Source organism: Nanorana parkeri, unplaced genomic scaffold, assembly GCF_000935625.1.
Source record: "Nanorana parkeri isolate BGI_ZX_2015 unplaced genomic scaffold, ASM93562v1 scaffold19, whole genome shotgun sequence".
Classification (NCBI taxonomy): Eukaryota; Metazoa; Chordata; class Amphibia; order Anura; family Dicroglossidae; genus Nanorana; species Nanorana parkeri.
Window position 1 is genome coordinate 3,091,370 of NW_017306287.1, and position 16,106 is coordinate 3,107,475.

Here is a 16,106-nt window from a genome sequence, read left to right on the forward strand (position 1 = left end):
GAGGAGAAATCTCCCCGGCTGTATCCAAAACCAAATAAACCGTTTTGTCTGGAGTTGGGCTTTAATACGGGGCCCTTCCATGATTGAGCTTTGTGGGCTCAGATGTGTTCTGCCTTTGTGTGGACATATTATGGATTTGCTGATTATTGCACTTAAGAGATTGAGAAGCAAAATCTATAATACCACAGGCTGTGTGTATGTCATGATCACAGTTCTTGTCTTTGATGAAATGCACGGCTCCTAGAATCTCACGCTCTGATCATTTTACCACAGTGTCTAACCTTGCACTGTACAAGCTCTGCACCATCTTCAGGTCCTTCATATGGACACTGTGCAGTTCGGAGCGTCATTCTTCAGGGTTTCCATTATCACCTTGGCACCAGATGGCCCAATGTTGTTCCCTTGCAAACTGTATAGGAAAAATTCCATAGTCATGTTAACGTCCAGTACCACAGGATAGAGAGAAATATAAAATGTAACATTGGGATTGGTAGGATCAGGTGGTAACATGGACGAATCAGAAGCACCTATGATGGCTGCAAGCAGTAGAGAATATCTGGCTGTTTGTGATTGGCCAGAATGGGTTTAGCTGGCTGATCACTATTGTGCCTCCTGACACAGCAGCGTTTCTCAAACTTTTTGTAAAAATGAAAATAATTACCTGTGCCTCCTCCTAAATCCATCCCAGATCCTTATCCGAGATAGTGCTCTGGTTTGGATTTTAAGGGGGGACCCCATGCAAAAAAACAAAAAAAGTCCTCTAACATTAGGACCCCCTCACATCTCAGACCCCCTTCATATCAGAGTCCTACTATTGGCAGCATGGCGGAGGATGGGAGGGGAACCAGGACAGGGAACTTCTGTCTTTTTCTAAATACATCCCACCCTCCTTGGATTAGTGTCATTCATTTCCATTGTGTTGGTGGCCGGCCCACCTGGACCAAGCAAAGGCTTTGCTGTGCAAAAATTCCGAAGCCCCCCTGAGGAAGCCAGAAGACACCCTAGTTCAGAGGCTGGCTTGCAGTGCTCCCTCCACCATAAGCACAGATGTGTAGATTCACTTGTTACAATCTTGGATATTTGCAGAAAGATCTATTCTGTGGAAGTTCTGGGTTGTGGAATCATGGCCGGCAGCGATCTGTTTGGAGGCAGCTTTGTATTACAACCAAATGATGCAATAACTGCGGAAAGTGCTGAAATGTACCCATCAAATGAGCTTGGAGAGCAAGGTCCAATATCTAAGGTAGGGTTCGGTTTATGGCATCCTCTACAACTACTATTTCCAATATGAGTCAACCTAATGTATTAAAGGCCCCAATATGGGAATGTTATGTCATATTATCTGCTTCTGGTTATCAATTGATATTAATGGCGGTTCAGAAGACAACCAAGTACAGGGCACAAGTTGTCATCTCCAGATTACCTATCATGTTATAGAGCTTGTAGACTGTAGGAGAGAATACAGTATTATTGGGGGACTCCTGTGCAGACCACTATAAAACATACATACCTGAGGGAGAGAAGACAAGGGTTTCCTGAGATGGCATTTGCCAGGCAGATAGCGCCATCCAGACCAATGGAGTTTTCCTGCAAGCTGGAAACATACAAGACAAGCCATCATCTACACAACTCTTACATCACTCTGTGTGCAATGGATAATATATATATATACACACACACAGGCAGATATTGCTCATTACATATACAGGTTCTCCTTCTTGATCCACAATGCTTGTGTGTTCCTGCTCCTTCTTACACTGAAAATCTATAGGTTGGCCAACTCAGTGAAAATGATGTTCCCATTGGCTGATCTCTTATGTGAACATCTGTAAAGCAGGAAGCAGAGTGATTGCCCTGAACCAATGAGTGTTCTAGCTGGGCTAATCTACAAATCTCAGGGCCCATTCACAGGTTCGCTGCAGTGTGTTAAAAGCATGCGTCTTAATGTGCATTGCATGATTGCAGCCTATTCACTTGCCTAATGCAATATAACAGCCCAAGCTGTGCATGCACCATTGTCTCTATTGCACTGCAGCACATAGTAATACGTGACCATGTGGTGCAGTGCACATACGTTAATTTGTCAATCAGAATGAATGGCACCGCATCACACCAACAAGCATAACGCTTGTTACCGTAGTGCACTGATGTGTATGGGCCCTAACAAATCTATAAAGGAGAGCCATTGTGTAGTACTGCAAAGCAGGAAGCAGAACCTGCATGTGAAATGTGCAAATAAAGATTCATTATTGGTAGCGCTGAGCATGTTTTTTCTATATAGATAGGTACAGCAGCTTCCTAATTCTACTTCAGATAAGTTCACCATAGCGCAGAATCGTACTATTCATATGGCTGCCCCCCGACATAAATATAACTAAGGAACAAAGTTATTAAACCAGACCACATGTATAAGATTACTCACAGTACATTAACAGATCCCTTTCACATGTTTATCTCAAAACACACATTGCCTATATGTTCCCTTATAAATGGTACAATAAACAAAACATCACATTTGTAGATGAACATTCACAAAAATGTCAAATAGAATTGACCCAAATCCATGATATTGTCACTTGTATATATGTAGGTATGCGGTGAGATAATCCTGTAAAGGGATTGGCTGTCCCCTCCGTTCACCAGGCAGTTGGTACTCACTTGAGGATCTGCACAGAGCAGTTCACTTTGAGTGCTCCTGCCAAGGCTTTGGCTCCTACAAGGCCGATGTGATTCCCTCGCAGACTGTTGGCAGACACAAATTCGAGTGTTAATTGTTTATATAGAAGACGCCGCACACACATACAGAACATTCACTAAGGTTAGTGTGCATGGAGCTGGCTTTCTGGCCAATCAGGAAGCATATTTTATTGATGGAGTCACGTTCCTGAAGACACAATGAAATGCCATGAGGGGTGAGAAACAAAGAAACACCAAAAAAAAAAGAGGTACTCGATGAGGTTAGAGCACTGTTAATGCAAGTCCCAGATTTACTCTACAACTACACAATATTACAATGCTAAGGTATATCAGATGGAGGTGTTTCGTAGAGTCAAATGCCATTAAAGTGCAAGTAGCATGAGACATATGCCCCCAGACTGGGCAAGCTGTAGAGGCCTGCACTGCGTTGTGGAAAGCACGTCTATACTTACAGTATATGCTCAAATGTTTGTGGGCACCTGACCATCACACATATATTATAGGGCCCAAATATATGGACACACCTCAAAAACATTGAGTTCAGGTGATTGCAATGACGGAGTACTGTTAATGTTACCGCACACAAAGTCAGCTCCTTTGATGGGGTTGGTGTGGGGGAACTTGGGTGGCCTTCACAGAGCCCTGACCTCAACCCTACTGAACACCTTTGGGATGAGTTGGAACCATTGTGAGCCAGTACGTGACCTCACAACACCAGTACGTGACCTCACAACACCAGTACGTGACCTCACAAATGCTCTTTTGGTTGAACGGGCTCAGATTCCTACAGGCACACTCCAAATACTTGTGGAAAGCCTACAAGGAAAAACTGTTATAGCTGAAAAGGAGGGGGGGCGGGGCAGCTCCATATTAATGGTTATGGTTTTGTATTGGGATGTCCAGCAAGCTCATAGCAGTGTGATGTTCAGGTGTACACAAACTTCTGACCATACCTGCTCATCAAGTGGTCTTGTGTTTAGGATCTTGATACTCACAAACGTTTTTTTTATTGTAAAACCTGTGTCTGGTTATTTGCTTTGAACATACTCACTCCAGAGTGGTGAGACTCCTATTGACCAGCAAAGCCTCTGCCAGAGCCTGCGCCCCGGACGGTCCAATGGCGGTTCCCTGTAGACTGCAACATTATTGACAATCAGTAATACAAGGCAAGGAAAAAGTGACTCATGATATAATTTCCTCTGGATTGCGCTGTTAATGGTAAGACAATGAGATAAAACTATGACAGTGTCTGTCCAGCTAGAACATGTGTCTCAGCACTGATACCGCACTTCACATATAGAACTCCAACACCACGGGAAAGGTATAAGATGATGTTTGTGCTGAGTAAAGCAAAGGGAACGCTGGAGATACCCGAATCACAGGGCTTTATGACATATAAAGATATCAGGTGGTGTGTGTGGCATAATACCATTTATAATTCTTTCTATTAAATATATTCAATATATTCAAAGTGTAAGATCACCTAAGAATTACCCAATGAACATTAGCACATGTACCGTGATAGCTGCATAGCACCTAGTATGACTTCTGTCCGCACTCCCATTGTCCAGTAATCAGCATTGGAAGCTGTCACCCATTTACCAGTGACACCGTGCAACTCATGGTGTCTCTCACCCCCCCCCCCCCCCTGTTATGCTATCTACATCCTGAAATTGCTTTCAGAGGAACACGCTTCCTCTTTGGCCTGTTGCTGTCAAAGATGTAGATAGCATGAGGGGGGGATGGGGGTGCTGAGCAACACTATGAGTTTCACTGTTAAGCCGGCAGTGCTGATTGCAGGACAACCGGAGCCCAGACAGAAGTCCTACGTGGCGCTATGTATGTATCAATGTACATGTGTTATATGGCTGTTTAATGGGCTTTTTTAGGGTGAACTTCCACCTTATACATTTTTTATTTTGTTTTAAGACAGACTTGTGTAGACTTAATACTTCTGTCAAGACTGTATTGCTTGTCTATGACACTATTGGAGAGATGTCATCTTACTTCCTGTCCCTGAAAAAAAATAAGGAAAGTGGTGGTCCCTGGGACAGGAGCACACGGACAACAATGACCTGATACAGTGTTGGATCCTGTTTGGGTGACTCCACTTGAGCCATGTAGAGAAGAGTCACCAGCACACCAATTGTGATATAACTTCATCCTTTATTGACGCAAGTCATTCATATCACAAAGCTAACAACGTTTTGGGGCCACAAAGGGCCCCTTATTAGGCAAACATCCTATGCCTGATATAAAGGGACGCTTTGCGGCCCAAAACAACGTTTGCTTTATAACATGATTGATTTGTGTCAATAAAGGAAAAAGTTATATCACAATTGGTGTGCCGGTGACTCTGCTCTACATTGCTTGTGATTGCGGCGACATCCGCCATCAACATTGAGATCTACCGGTCAGGAGTGCGATGACACACATGCAATAGTTCCTACTTAAGCCATTTCCCCTCACTTCCTGTTCCAAGCAAAGTAACAGAAAATCTCCCCAAAGGGAGACTGCAAATAAAAGCCTGACAAAGGTTCATGTGGATAGAGTTGGGCTTTAATCTTGTAATGTAACACAGGACAGGACATTCTCTGAGCAGGAAGAGGCGTCCCGAGGGAAGACGGCGGGATATTAGTTTTCTGGTAGAAAAGAACGATTGTCATATTTTGCTAAAAAAAAGTGCACAAGCTTCTTTACCAGTGCACATTCCTCATCCAAGTTGTCTCTTGTATCATATGCAGGTTATCTCTTAAAGCAAATTAGTGGTGTAACCGACTGAACTCACAGCTGTTACTCCGCATTGTTTTCCAATTAGCTGTCAAGGAACAGCTTGCATTTATATCAAGAGGCAACTTAGATGGAACTCACCTCTTTATTTTTGAACCCGCTCATTGCTATTCACATACTATTTCTGATGGACTGTTTGCTAATTTGAGCTTTTCCTTGCTCACAAATCCCTATTCCTGTTCTCATGTACATTGTGATTGTGCTGAGGACTTACTACAGAGCTGACAGTGTGGAGTTCTCCTGCAGAGCCTTGCAGAGCGCAGACACCCCCTCATCTCCGATGGCATTTTCCTGCAGACTAATCAGAAAACAAAGCAAACCTTGACACACTCCACCTTATGATGGAACATAAATATAACAGTTTGATTTTTGTATAATATTTCTTTATTGTTTCTATATATAACAATACAGACATAGAAACATCCTGTTAAAAGACTCTCCCGGGGAGAAATCCAATCAAAACAGAAGAGAATGATATTCATAACTTCTTCCTAAAACAGCCGCCATAAATTTCCCTTCCCATCGGTATTAAAACCATTTTCCCCCTAAAAGCAAGGGAAACGACAACCCAAAATCCCTCCCATCCCTAAACCACCCCAAAAAAAAAAAACCCCCAAACAAGATGAATTGAAAAAAAAAGGAAATTTCACAGTCTCATCTCCTCCTTCCCTCACTCATCTCCCCTCCTCCAATGGCCATGCAAGTGATCCGCACATTCCTGCTAAACACAATATAACAGATTTTACCTTTTCCTCATTTTTTTATCCTTTCCATCTTGGATGAATTCTTCGACTTCTCTCCTTTACCCCGTAATATACTAATCGGTCATTAGAATCTTTTTCCTTTAGCCCGTCGCCAGCCATGGAACATTGTGGCACAGAGTGGAGTGAAGGAGTGTTATAACAACTATTTATGTCCCTGTTGGCAAGATTTCCCCTCACTTCCTGTCCCAGTAACCACACAGGAAGTGGGGAGATTTCCCGCACAAGCACAGAGATAACAACAAAAATCTGATGCAGCTTCTCACCTCACTTTTACAATCTATTTTCAAAATAGATGTGTTTACTGTCTGTACGTACCCCTGTTGGAGACATTCTGCTCACTTCCTAAATCAGTGACCACACAGGAAGTAAGGAAAAATCTTTGCATTGGCTTCAGAAAACGCAACCAAATTCTACAGTGGTTTTAACCTCACGCTTTAAAAAAAAGTAAATGTAACCCCTTTCTGGTGGTGGGAACCTTTTAAGGAGATTTTAATGCCAGAGGCCAGTAGGTTGGCTCCAGGTCATGTAATCACTATGGCTGGCTGTCACGTGACTGGGAACCCATCCAAAAGAGTGACCAGGAGGTGTCGGTGGCATCCTGATCGCAGTGCTGGGGGTGCCGAGAGAGCGCGCTCCCAGAACAGAACAGTGACACTGTCTGTGCTTATATACGACAGAAAACCCCGCCGCCAACCGGCCAAATATATGCGTACGGTGGATGGGAAGGGGTCCAATAAACCACAGAGAGGTCTCTGCAGTTTTCTACTTTGGTCTGTAAACACGCACAATGTAAGACGGTCTGCACACCTACAATCTGATTGTACAATTAGATACTACAAGGCTCTGCCTGGTTGGAAAGAAATGAAACGGACCGCTTAGGTAGGTCTACAGATGGCACACACTTGGCCAGCATTAGACACACACTAGTGCCAATTGGGGTGAAAGCTGATTAACCTCTCAGTATGTTTTTGGATTGAATGATGACATTGGTGGAGTACCTGGAGGGAATGCACACAATCACAGGAGGAACATGCAGACAAAGACCTGCAGATTCCATATAAACAAAGCCATGGTGAGAAGTAAGCCAGGACCCCCAGCGCTGTAAGGAAATATAACCAACCTACTGCCCCCTAACATTATACATTGGGACTCAGGGAATTTGGCTGCCAGTACACGGCACACTTACTCTAAACAGCGCAAACACACGTTAACGCGAAGAGCATCGGCAAGTGACCTCGCTGACCCCACTCGTAGGAAATTCCACTGGAGGCTGAAAGAGACACAGAAGAGGTGAGATGTCAATGTGACCACTCTGATGCGGGTTATTCACCAATTGTATTTGCTACATCATTGGAATATAATCAATATTATATAGATCAGGAGGGCAACCTCAGCACTCCAGCTGTTGTGGAACTACAAGTCCCATGAAGCATTGCAAGACTCTGACAGCCACAGGCATGACTCCCAGACGCATATTGTTTGCGGTTGAACAAATGGGCAAACTAAATAGCCAGATTGGGCCTGCTTGCCCAGGGGAACCCTCCGGAAGCTGCTGCAGCAGGAAGTCATTTGTTTAGAGGAGGAATACTAAATGACAACTTCCTGCAGTGCGGGCTGCAAGCGTCATTGGTTGCTGGGACACAGATCGCAGCATTTCTAGTACAACTCTAGTTTGTATTCCTATTACAATGCTGATGTTATAACAGGAGAGGACATGCTGGGACTTTAATGAAGAGACGTACTGTAGAGTTTCCAGGCTGCGGTTCTCCCTCAGTGCTCCAGACAAGGCCTCCACTCCCTCGTCATGTAGAAGGTTGGCTGTCAGGCTGTAAAGGTGGAGGGAACAGATATTGTACTGTACAGAAACGGCTGACATTCCATAGCATACCACATGCATCACACAAATAGTGATTTGGACTCTTACTCTAAATGTGCCAAGGCTGTGTTTGTCTGAAGGGCCTGCGCCAGAGCTCGAGCTCCCTCAATGCTGATGGAATTCTCCCGCAAGCTGAAAGAGAAACGCAGAATCATCTAGACAAACGGAAGGAGAACAATGGAAATCAAACAAAGCTCTGCACAGGGTCACCATTTATGTGTCCCACTGTCATACCCTAAAATATATTAACGTGGGCACCAGAGCAAAGATGGCTACTGTCCCCCACGCCAGGACACAGAAAGCAATGCACGGTCATTGTACACCAAACCTATTCAGCTGAAGTGTATCTATAGATGATGGTTTTAGATGAGGAAAGGGTTAAAACAACCCGTCAGTTTATTTTGTCTGTTTTCATGTCTGTGTCCTGCTGGGAAGATTTCCTGTCATGGAGATGCTACAGGAAGTAAGAGAAAATCTCTCTGAAGTGAGGGGAATCCCCCTCTTAGACAGTTGTCATTGGAACAGGCATCCCCTTTGTAAAAAAGCAATGACTATAAAAGATGTCTGTTGGTAGAGCATTCTTTCCCATGATCCTCTGCTATGGACTGTCCACCTTCCCACCCATAGGCCAATAGCAGCCAAACATCAACTTTTAGAACATATATCAGATCAGCGGAAAGTGTAATACAACTTTCATTTTGAACAGAACAGAACAGTAAATAATACCACAAGAGCAAGAGGATGCAGCTTCAGACACCAGCCACTTCTAGAGAGAGTTATGGTTGTCTAACTTTAAGCCTACAGCAATGTTTCCCAAGCTGTGCTCGGTTATCTGGTTCTATCCCAATCTTTGTATTACTCGAGTAATATCTGTACTATTAAATATAACAACATAACCCAAACACCTATACTGCCAGCAACCAGCTGAGATGTTGTTTTCTCCAAAAAGGTCCACTGGAACACATACAATCTCAATCAATTTTCCCCCTGCTCCCTGTTGTATTTGTTCCTGTAGATTACACTAGTGTGACTCTACTTTACGGCAAGGAACTCAGAACAAGGGAGCCCTGCAGTCTCCAGGCGGAGTAGGAATAGTGGCACGAATCCCACACTGCGGCAAACACTAACCTACAGCTCCAACAACCAGCTACTGGCGGCTGTTACACTTCCTGCAGTAGTCACTGGCAATGTGACTTTACTGACATTCACAGGAAGATATGTGTGCTGTCCAAGGTGAGTGGCTCATCGCATGCTCTCTCTGCTCCGACTCTTTGCACTCCGGCAAATCAGAAAAGCACATGAATCCCCGCACTCTGGGCTGCAGCAACTTTTCTTGTGACCACAGCTACTAATCAATAAACATAAAAAGCTGCTGCAGGCCAAAGTGCAGCAATTTGTTTCTTTTTCTAACATTCACTGCGGTGTCTTGCTTGTGACCAGGCGTGATGACATTCTGCCACCATACAATGTAGCCTATAGCCAGCCCACAAATCGGGGGTTACTATGTACAATAGGGGAGTAGACATCTCTCTTATAGAACATTGCATTTAAGGGGTTTCAGACTCACTTTAGGTGTTTCAGGCTCCGATTCTGGCTAAGCCCGATGGTCAGAGATTTCAAGCCTTGGTTGCTAATCGAATTACTCTTCAGGCTGAAACAGAAAGACTTCAGTTAATATACAGCACAGATCAGCTGAAGCCTCGTACACACAGACTTGTCACCAGTATTGATGATCGGGGGCTTGGTAGGAACCTCGTTCACCGGAGTTTGTCCAAATGCACTCATAACTGTGACTAGCACCCCCTCCCCTTGACCCAATCAGTTGTAGAGAGACGCATTCCTGGCCCCACAGCTACATAGCAGCGGGAAATGCCCCCTCGGCAACTGTGGCAACGGGTTGGACCAGTAAGGGGGGTGGTGGAATGGTGGTCACAGTGTAAACCTTAAGTCTATTTTTCAGTAGGCCCTCATACCTCACTGTGTACAGTTTTCTTAAGCAAATTATCTTTGTAGATTCATTTCACCTGTTTCAGGCTGACAACGCTAAGCCACTGCCTCTGAATTAGAAGCAGCCATGTCAGCCAGCCATGTGTGCTCCTCCTTCAGTTGGCCTTTGGGTTGCCTATCAGGTCTGCAGGAGACATGCACAGACCTGGCAGCCAGCCCAAATATCAGCTGAAGGAGCACACATGGCAGGCTGACAATGCTGCAGCTAATTGCAAGCAGTGGTTTAGTGTTGTTATCAGCCTGAAACAGGAAGTGTGTAAGAGACTTACCGGGTTCCGTTCCGGGATCGCGATCCGTGACCGCGCATGCGCACAGCGGGCCCGGCTCTCTCCACTTGGCGCACGCGCACCTCGGCCATCGGCTCCTCCGGCGCAGGCGAACTACGATCAGATATGATGTAAAGGTCTAGAACTCTTATTGAAAAGTGCTGAAGGGACCACTTGCTGACCTGACCGTGAAATTCCCACTCCGCAGTTGTGATCCTAGGCCTGCGTAGCAGAGTTGTTACAAAGTGCCGGTAGTGGCAGAATCTCCAGGTAAGAAACTTCGTAGCAGAGTCACAAAACATTATTTGCCTAAAAAAAACTGTACACAGCAAGACATGACGGCATAGTTACTGACAAATACAGTTAGGGTTTACATACACTTTAGTTGTTCAGGAGGCTTTCAAAATAAGTGATTTGGCCAGTGAGGCCAGTGATCCTGACACAGGTATAAATGGAGTGATGGATGCCAGGATGTGGCATGAAAGGGACACAAGTTGGATGCTGTGCTGAGATAAAGCTTGCATGCACATTGTGAGTTCCCACAAAGTCCAGTGGGACCGTGAAGGATGATCTACACATGTATACAATACGGTAGATATACAAGGGTAAACCTCCCCCCTGTGGTTGGGTGTCACTTACTCCAAAGTAATTAAACCTGAGTTTTTGGTGAGAGCTTCAGCCAGGGCCGTGGCTCCTTGGTCTCCCAGGCTGTTGCTGGATAACCTGAATGTAGAAAGAAGTGTCAGTAGGATGGGAAGAGAAACATACAAAGCAGTGAGGAGAATGGAGCGTAAGAAGGTTCAATGTTTTTTTCCTATCACGTGAGGGAGCAATACTATGAGAATGCAGAGGACGGGTAGTTACAGCTGTAATCATGGACTCACCACAGCTCGTGGAGCACCTGGTTCTCTTTGAGACAGGCTGCCAGGCTCTCTGCCCCCTCCCAACCAATGCTGTTCTTCTGAAGGCTGCAAGATAAACAGACAAGCTTCTAGTTTTCCAGCGAAGACCCAGCTTATCAACAGAACAGTTTATAATATTGCAAGTCTCTACACTAATTAAAGTATATCAGTGAGCAAAAAAATCATTCATGATTGTGGTCAACAAGATATTGAGCAAAGCAGCTGGCTATAGTTTGTTTTGATCCGCTTGGTCATTTTTGCTATTGAAATCTGGTTGAAGTTTCCAAATACTTCCGGGTATGTGTGACCAACATTGAAATGTATCTACAGTCAAACTTTTGTTTTTAGGTTTCGGGATAAAGTAAGGTATGGGTAAAATCCTCTGTCAGGTTTTTATTGTTGTCTGTGTTCCATTGGCACATTTCTCTTCACTTCTTGTTCCAGAGACACAACGGGAAGTGATGACAGTTGTCAGTGGAGAAGGTGTCCTAATAGTGGATTTCCCCCCAATTCCTGTTCCGATGACTAAGGTCACCAGGACAGAGTGAGAGTGGATCTCTCCAGCAGTGACACAGACAGACAAGTGTTTTGATATTGTACTGTAGTTATGTTGTCAGTGTGGAGGCAAACTGGGCTTGCTGGAGTTCTTTTTTTAAATCCTTTTCTTAGACACAGGAAGTCTTCTACCTTGGGATTATACTGCCACCTCCATTAGGATTGGACACAGGAGTTATCATAGGGCCACTAAAGTTATCTATCTATTCCAACAAGCTCCTTACAGAGAACATTCAAGAAGATCAACCATGATCCACTTTTGTACTGAGAGGCAACAACAAGGAGAAGGAGCTCTTTTCTCGCACGGGTCAGACAAAAGGACCCGAGAATGATATCATGGTTGAAGATCAAAGCTACCCTAGCTCAGAAGAAGGCCCTGAGCCTCAACTCACCTGATCCCATTGTAGGTCCAACAGGGTTCCATGCATTGAATGGCTGGCAAAGCAGAGATTCCCCAAGCCAGGGCGATGAGAACCAGTGGGGAACCCTAGAGGTTAACTTAGGGCAGTATTACCTCCAAGGAGCGAAACCGTGGTTTCTGAGAACATATAGAGAACCAAAGTTTGTTTCCACAGTGTAGCCAGACTGGATAAGGTACAAATAAGGATTACTCAGTGGATAGAAAGTAGATCTTTTCACCAAAAATTAGCTTGGAAGACTGTCAAAATGATAGAGTTGAAGGGCCAAGCTTAACTCCCATCTTTTTGCAAGGAAAAAAAAACCTCTGGGGCCAAGCCATGGGAAACTTTGATACTCTGCCTATCCTTGAGCTTTAAAAAAGTCACAGATTTCGAGATCCAACTATGCATTGGAGTCCATGGAACAACGGCCAGGAGTCTTAACAGGACAGCGTAGAACATTTGCCTGGGTTAAACCAGAGCAAGAAAGTTTGCCAGAAATCCCTTCCTCTCAAGTCTGCAAATCGAACAAGAAGGAAAGGCCAAGATCCGGGTGTGGAGATCCCATGGAGACATTACCTGGAACCCAGTGTCTGAAGGTTACTTTCAGGCTACCCCCGCAACATCCAGTCCAGCAGGGTCCGGTCATGGCACTCCAAAGACTAAGACTAAGCCAATCTAGATAGCTGAAATCATAGAGTCCAGCTCAAGCAGCTGTAGAGAAGAGTCTTGATTGAAGCGGGGAAAAAAATGCAAGCAAAAAATTGGATTAGACTTTTTCCAGTAGAGCTGAAGTGAAGACGTCTCTCCTCCTAGGACACTAGTAAAACACTAAGGCATGCTGGTAGTAAGAGGGCTTATCCTGAGCTGGCCAACAGCATTTATGTTTGCCAGTGTCCAATCCAATGAGGTGGCAGTATAACCCGAAGGTGAAAGACTTCATGTGTCCTTCAATGGACAGGGAAAGAAATAAAGCTTTCATGAGTATTGTAATTACATACAGTGTATATCAATTTGTAAAGATATATGTGGTCAGCAGTGAAAGTTCTGTAGGTGGTAGAACCCCCAAAATGATGTTCCTATGCTACATCCAGGTGTCTCCTAGTCACATGACTTTCCCAAGACAGACTGACCTATACTTACTTCAGAACCATTAGCTTACGGTTCAGCAGCAGAGACTGGGCCAAGCACTTTGCTCCCTCAGACTTTATCTGGTTGTTCTGAAGACTGCAAAATAAACAATAGCTGCTAAAAACAACATGCCATGTGAAAATATTTAAAGTACATCTAAAGCCAAAACATTTTTTTTTAGATAAAGTAGGGAAGGGTTTAAAGATAGATTTAAAGATAGATAGGCAGAGCCAGCTGTCAGTCATGCAGCTGGGCGGATCCCGGCATAATTGTCCCAGCTGCGGCGTCTCAGTATACCGCGAGCTACAGCTCACGGTATACTGAGCCTAGGGTGACTGGAGGACGCTAGTTCCTCCCGTTACCCTAAGGAGAACTATGGGGAAAAGCCCTAACCCCATAGTTCTCCTTTAACCCGCTACCAGTTTGTTTGCCATTTGTAGTGCTTTGGGGGATTTCCTTTCACTTCCTGTACTTTAGACACAACCAGAACTGAGAAAAAAATCTCTCCAAAGTGAGGGGAATCCCTTCTTAGATAGTTGTCACTGGGACACATGTCCCCATTGGAAGATTTACCTTCTATTCCTGTTCTGGTTACCAGGACAAACACAGAGGATGAATCCACCAGCCATTGAAGAGGTCCCACCGCCCACTCTCCAAACATTCGTTTCTTGAGGAAAGGTCAGACCTGTTGTCTGTACACCGAACATATAAAAAGTACACTTGGCATTCTGTACTCACTTTAGGCTCTGCAGCACCTGATTGTTCTTTAGCGCCTCCGCCAAGGCTTTGGCACCACTGGGTCCAATGCTATTCCCGTGGAGGCTGTGACATGAAATATAACAGGTTATTGGCCAATTTATTCATAATTAGAGGTAGATAACAAAGTCTGCACGTGGAGAAGCAGCTCATTTGTCTGCCCATCACTAGGAATTTCCAGCATCTGAGGCAAGACCTTCACTTGACCTGAATATATTCTCAAAATCATTGGCGTACAAAACAAGATGGCTGCCTCTGCTGCATGTCGGCACTGAATACTCAATACTAGCTAAGTCGGATACTGCACAACTTACTCAATGGAACGGAGTGTACAGTTCACCATCAGGGCTTTTCCCAGCACCTTCACACCTCTGTTACCCAGCTGGTTCTCTGACAGGCTGCAAAGAGAGCACAGCAAACAGTTCATAGACTTATTATTGCAGTACAGACAAAATAATCATTATCTTCTCAATGCACATAGTATAGTAAGAACCTTGCCTAAATATAAACCATTAATATTGTTTCAAGATGAAAATCACTTAAGACAACCAGTTTAACCTAATATTCCTGTAATGGGAGAGCATCTTATATAGAAACATCCTATAGACCCTTGCTCTCTGTGTGGAACCAGAGGTCTCCCTGGAGAGGTCCAACACCCCCGCTGAGCAAGACCAATAGCCCGGTAATCAGGGCCGGATTTACTCTCTCTGCTGCCCCATGGCCAGGTTTCTCAAAGCACCCTCCTCCTTGCCAAACCCCCCACCCCCAATGAAGAATGACAACCAGATGGCGGGGACGGCAGGGTTAGTTTAAATTTTTTTTATTTTGTTTTTACTTTTTTTATTTTGTATAGTTTTTCTTACCAGTTTTTACTTTTTTATAACTTTTATTTTTTAATCACCTTTTTTATTTTAATTATTATTTCTTACAGTTTTTTGTATTATTTATTATTTAATTATTTTTTTGTTTAAAAAATGTAATTAACATTTTTTTTTTCCCCACCTAACTTTATTGCTAACAAATCCCTGCGTAATAGCATTTGGAGGTGACAGGTTCTCTTTATTGAACCTGTCACCTCCAATATAGGAGTTCTGGAGCTCCTGTGATAGCCGAGAGGGGAAGGTTGCGAGTGGAGCTCTCCCCTCTCACTGTTTACACGGAGCAGAGCGGAGAACTGACGTTCTCTGTTTTGCTTCCTGCACTCCATAATAAAAGATCTCCGGAGCGAGGCGGCCAGCTAGGAGAGAGGTACACGGCGAGGGGGGTGGACGGACCTGCAGTCTTTTATTACAAGTGATCTTGGCGACATCGCTGAGATCACTTGTAAACGAACAAGAGGCTTCCCTGCTGTATATTAGCTCTGCTTGCCGAAAGCAAGGCTAACTAGAAAACAACTATCCGCCCGGCGTCCGGAACTGCATGTCCCAGGCGTCGGGAGATTCCACACCCCTGCCGCCCCTCTGCTCCCTGCCACCCCGAGGCCGGGCCTCAGTGGCCTTGTGGAAAATCCGGCCCTGTCTGCAATCAGCAAAACTCATCCATACCAACACTACACATATATATGAATATAATTAGCTGATTTAAACTGAAAGTTTAAGGGGGCTTTACCACTAAGGGTAGAGTCAATTTGTACCTATGTCAAGGGGTGCCGTAGATAAGCTGACCCACAGCAGGGGGTTCTTGGCAAACACTGGTGTTTCGAAAGGTGATAACAGATTAAGTGAGGAAAGAGCAGATCTCTTACCTGATCTTCTGGATTGCGCAGTCCTTGGCACGCAGGATGGTAGCCAGAAGCTCCATCACATCATCTTTAAAGTTGTTATTCTCCATTCTGGGTAACAAAAATAAATCTATGATGGATTGTAGGAGACTAACAGGTTCCATAAAGTCATAGCAAATGACCGATAATCAATTTGGTGTGACATTAGATCATTTATAGTCCTAGTTCAACACCCCCCCCCCCC

General features: G+C 44.5%; 1 protein-coding gene across 1 annotated transcript in view; it reads right to left on the bottom strand.

Moving 5' to 3' along the window:
- Positions 1–275: 275 nt before the first annotated feature.
- NLRC3 (NLR family CARD domain containing 3) overlaps positions 276–16,106 on the bottom strand; it is a 33,248-nt gene continuing 17,417 nt past the window's right edge. Inside the window, exons 5-19 of the mRNA XM_018562002.1 lie at positions 15,887–15,973; positions 14,457–14,540; positions 14,125–14,208; positions 13,399–13,482; positions 11,285–11,368; positions 11,040–11,123; positions 9,695–9,778; positions 8,176–8,259; positions 7,994–8,077; positions 7,438–7,521; positions 5,702–5,785; positions 3,749–3,832; positions 2,659–2,742; positions 1,511–1,594; positions 276–409 (exon numbers count right to left, since the gene is read on the bottom strand). Coding sequence (XP_018417504.1) covers positions 319–409; positions 1,511–1,594; positions 2,659–2,742; positions 3,749–3,832; positions 5,702–5,785; positions 7,438–7,521; positions 7,994–8,077; positions 8,176–8,259; positions 9,695–9,778; positions 11,040–11,123; positions 11,285–11,368; positions 13,399–13,482; positions 14,125–14,208; positions 14,457–14,540; positions 15,887–15,973 — 1,270 coding nt within the window. The 3' untranslated portion in view covers positions 276–318. The remainder of the gene's footprint in view (positions 410–1,510; positions 1,595–2,658; positions 2,743–3,748; positions 3,833–5,701; positions 5,786–7,437; positions 7,522–7,993; positions 8,078–8,175; positions 8,260–9,694; positions 9,779–11,039; positions 11,124–11,284; positions 11,369–13,398; positions 13,483–14,124; positions 14,209–14,456; positions 14,541–15,886; positions 15,974–16,106) is intronic.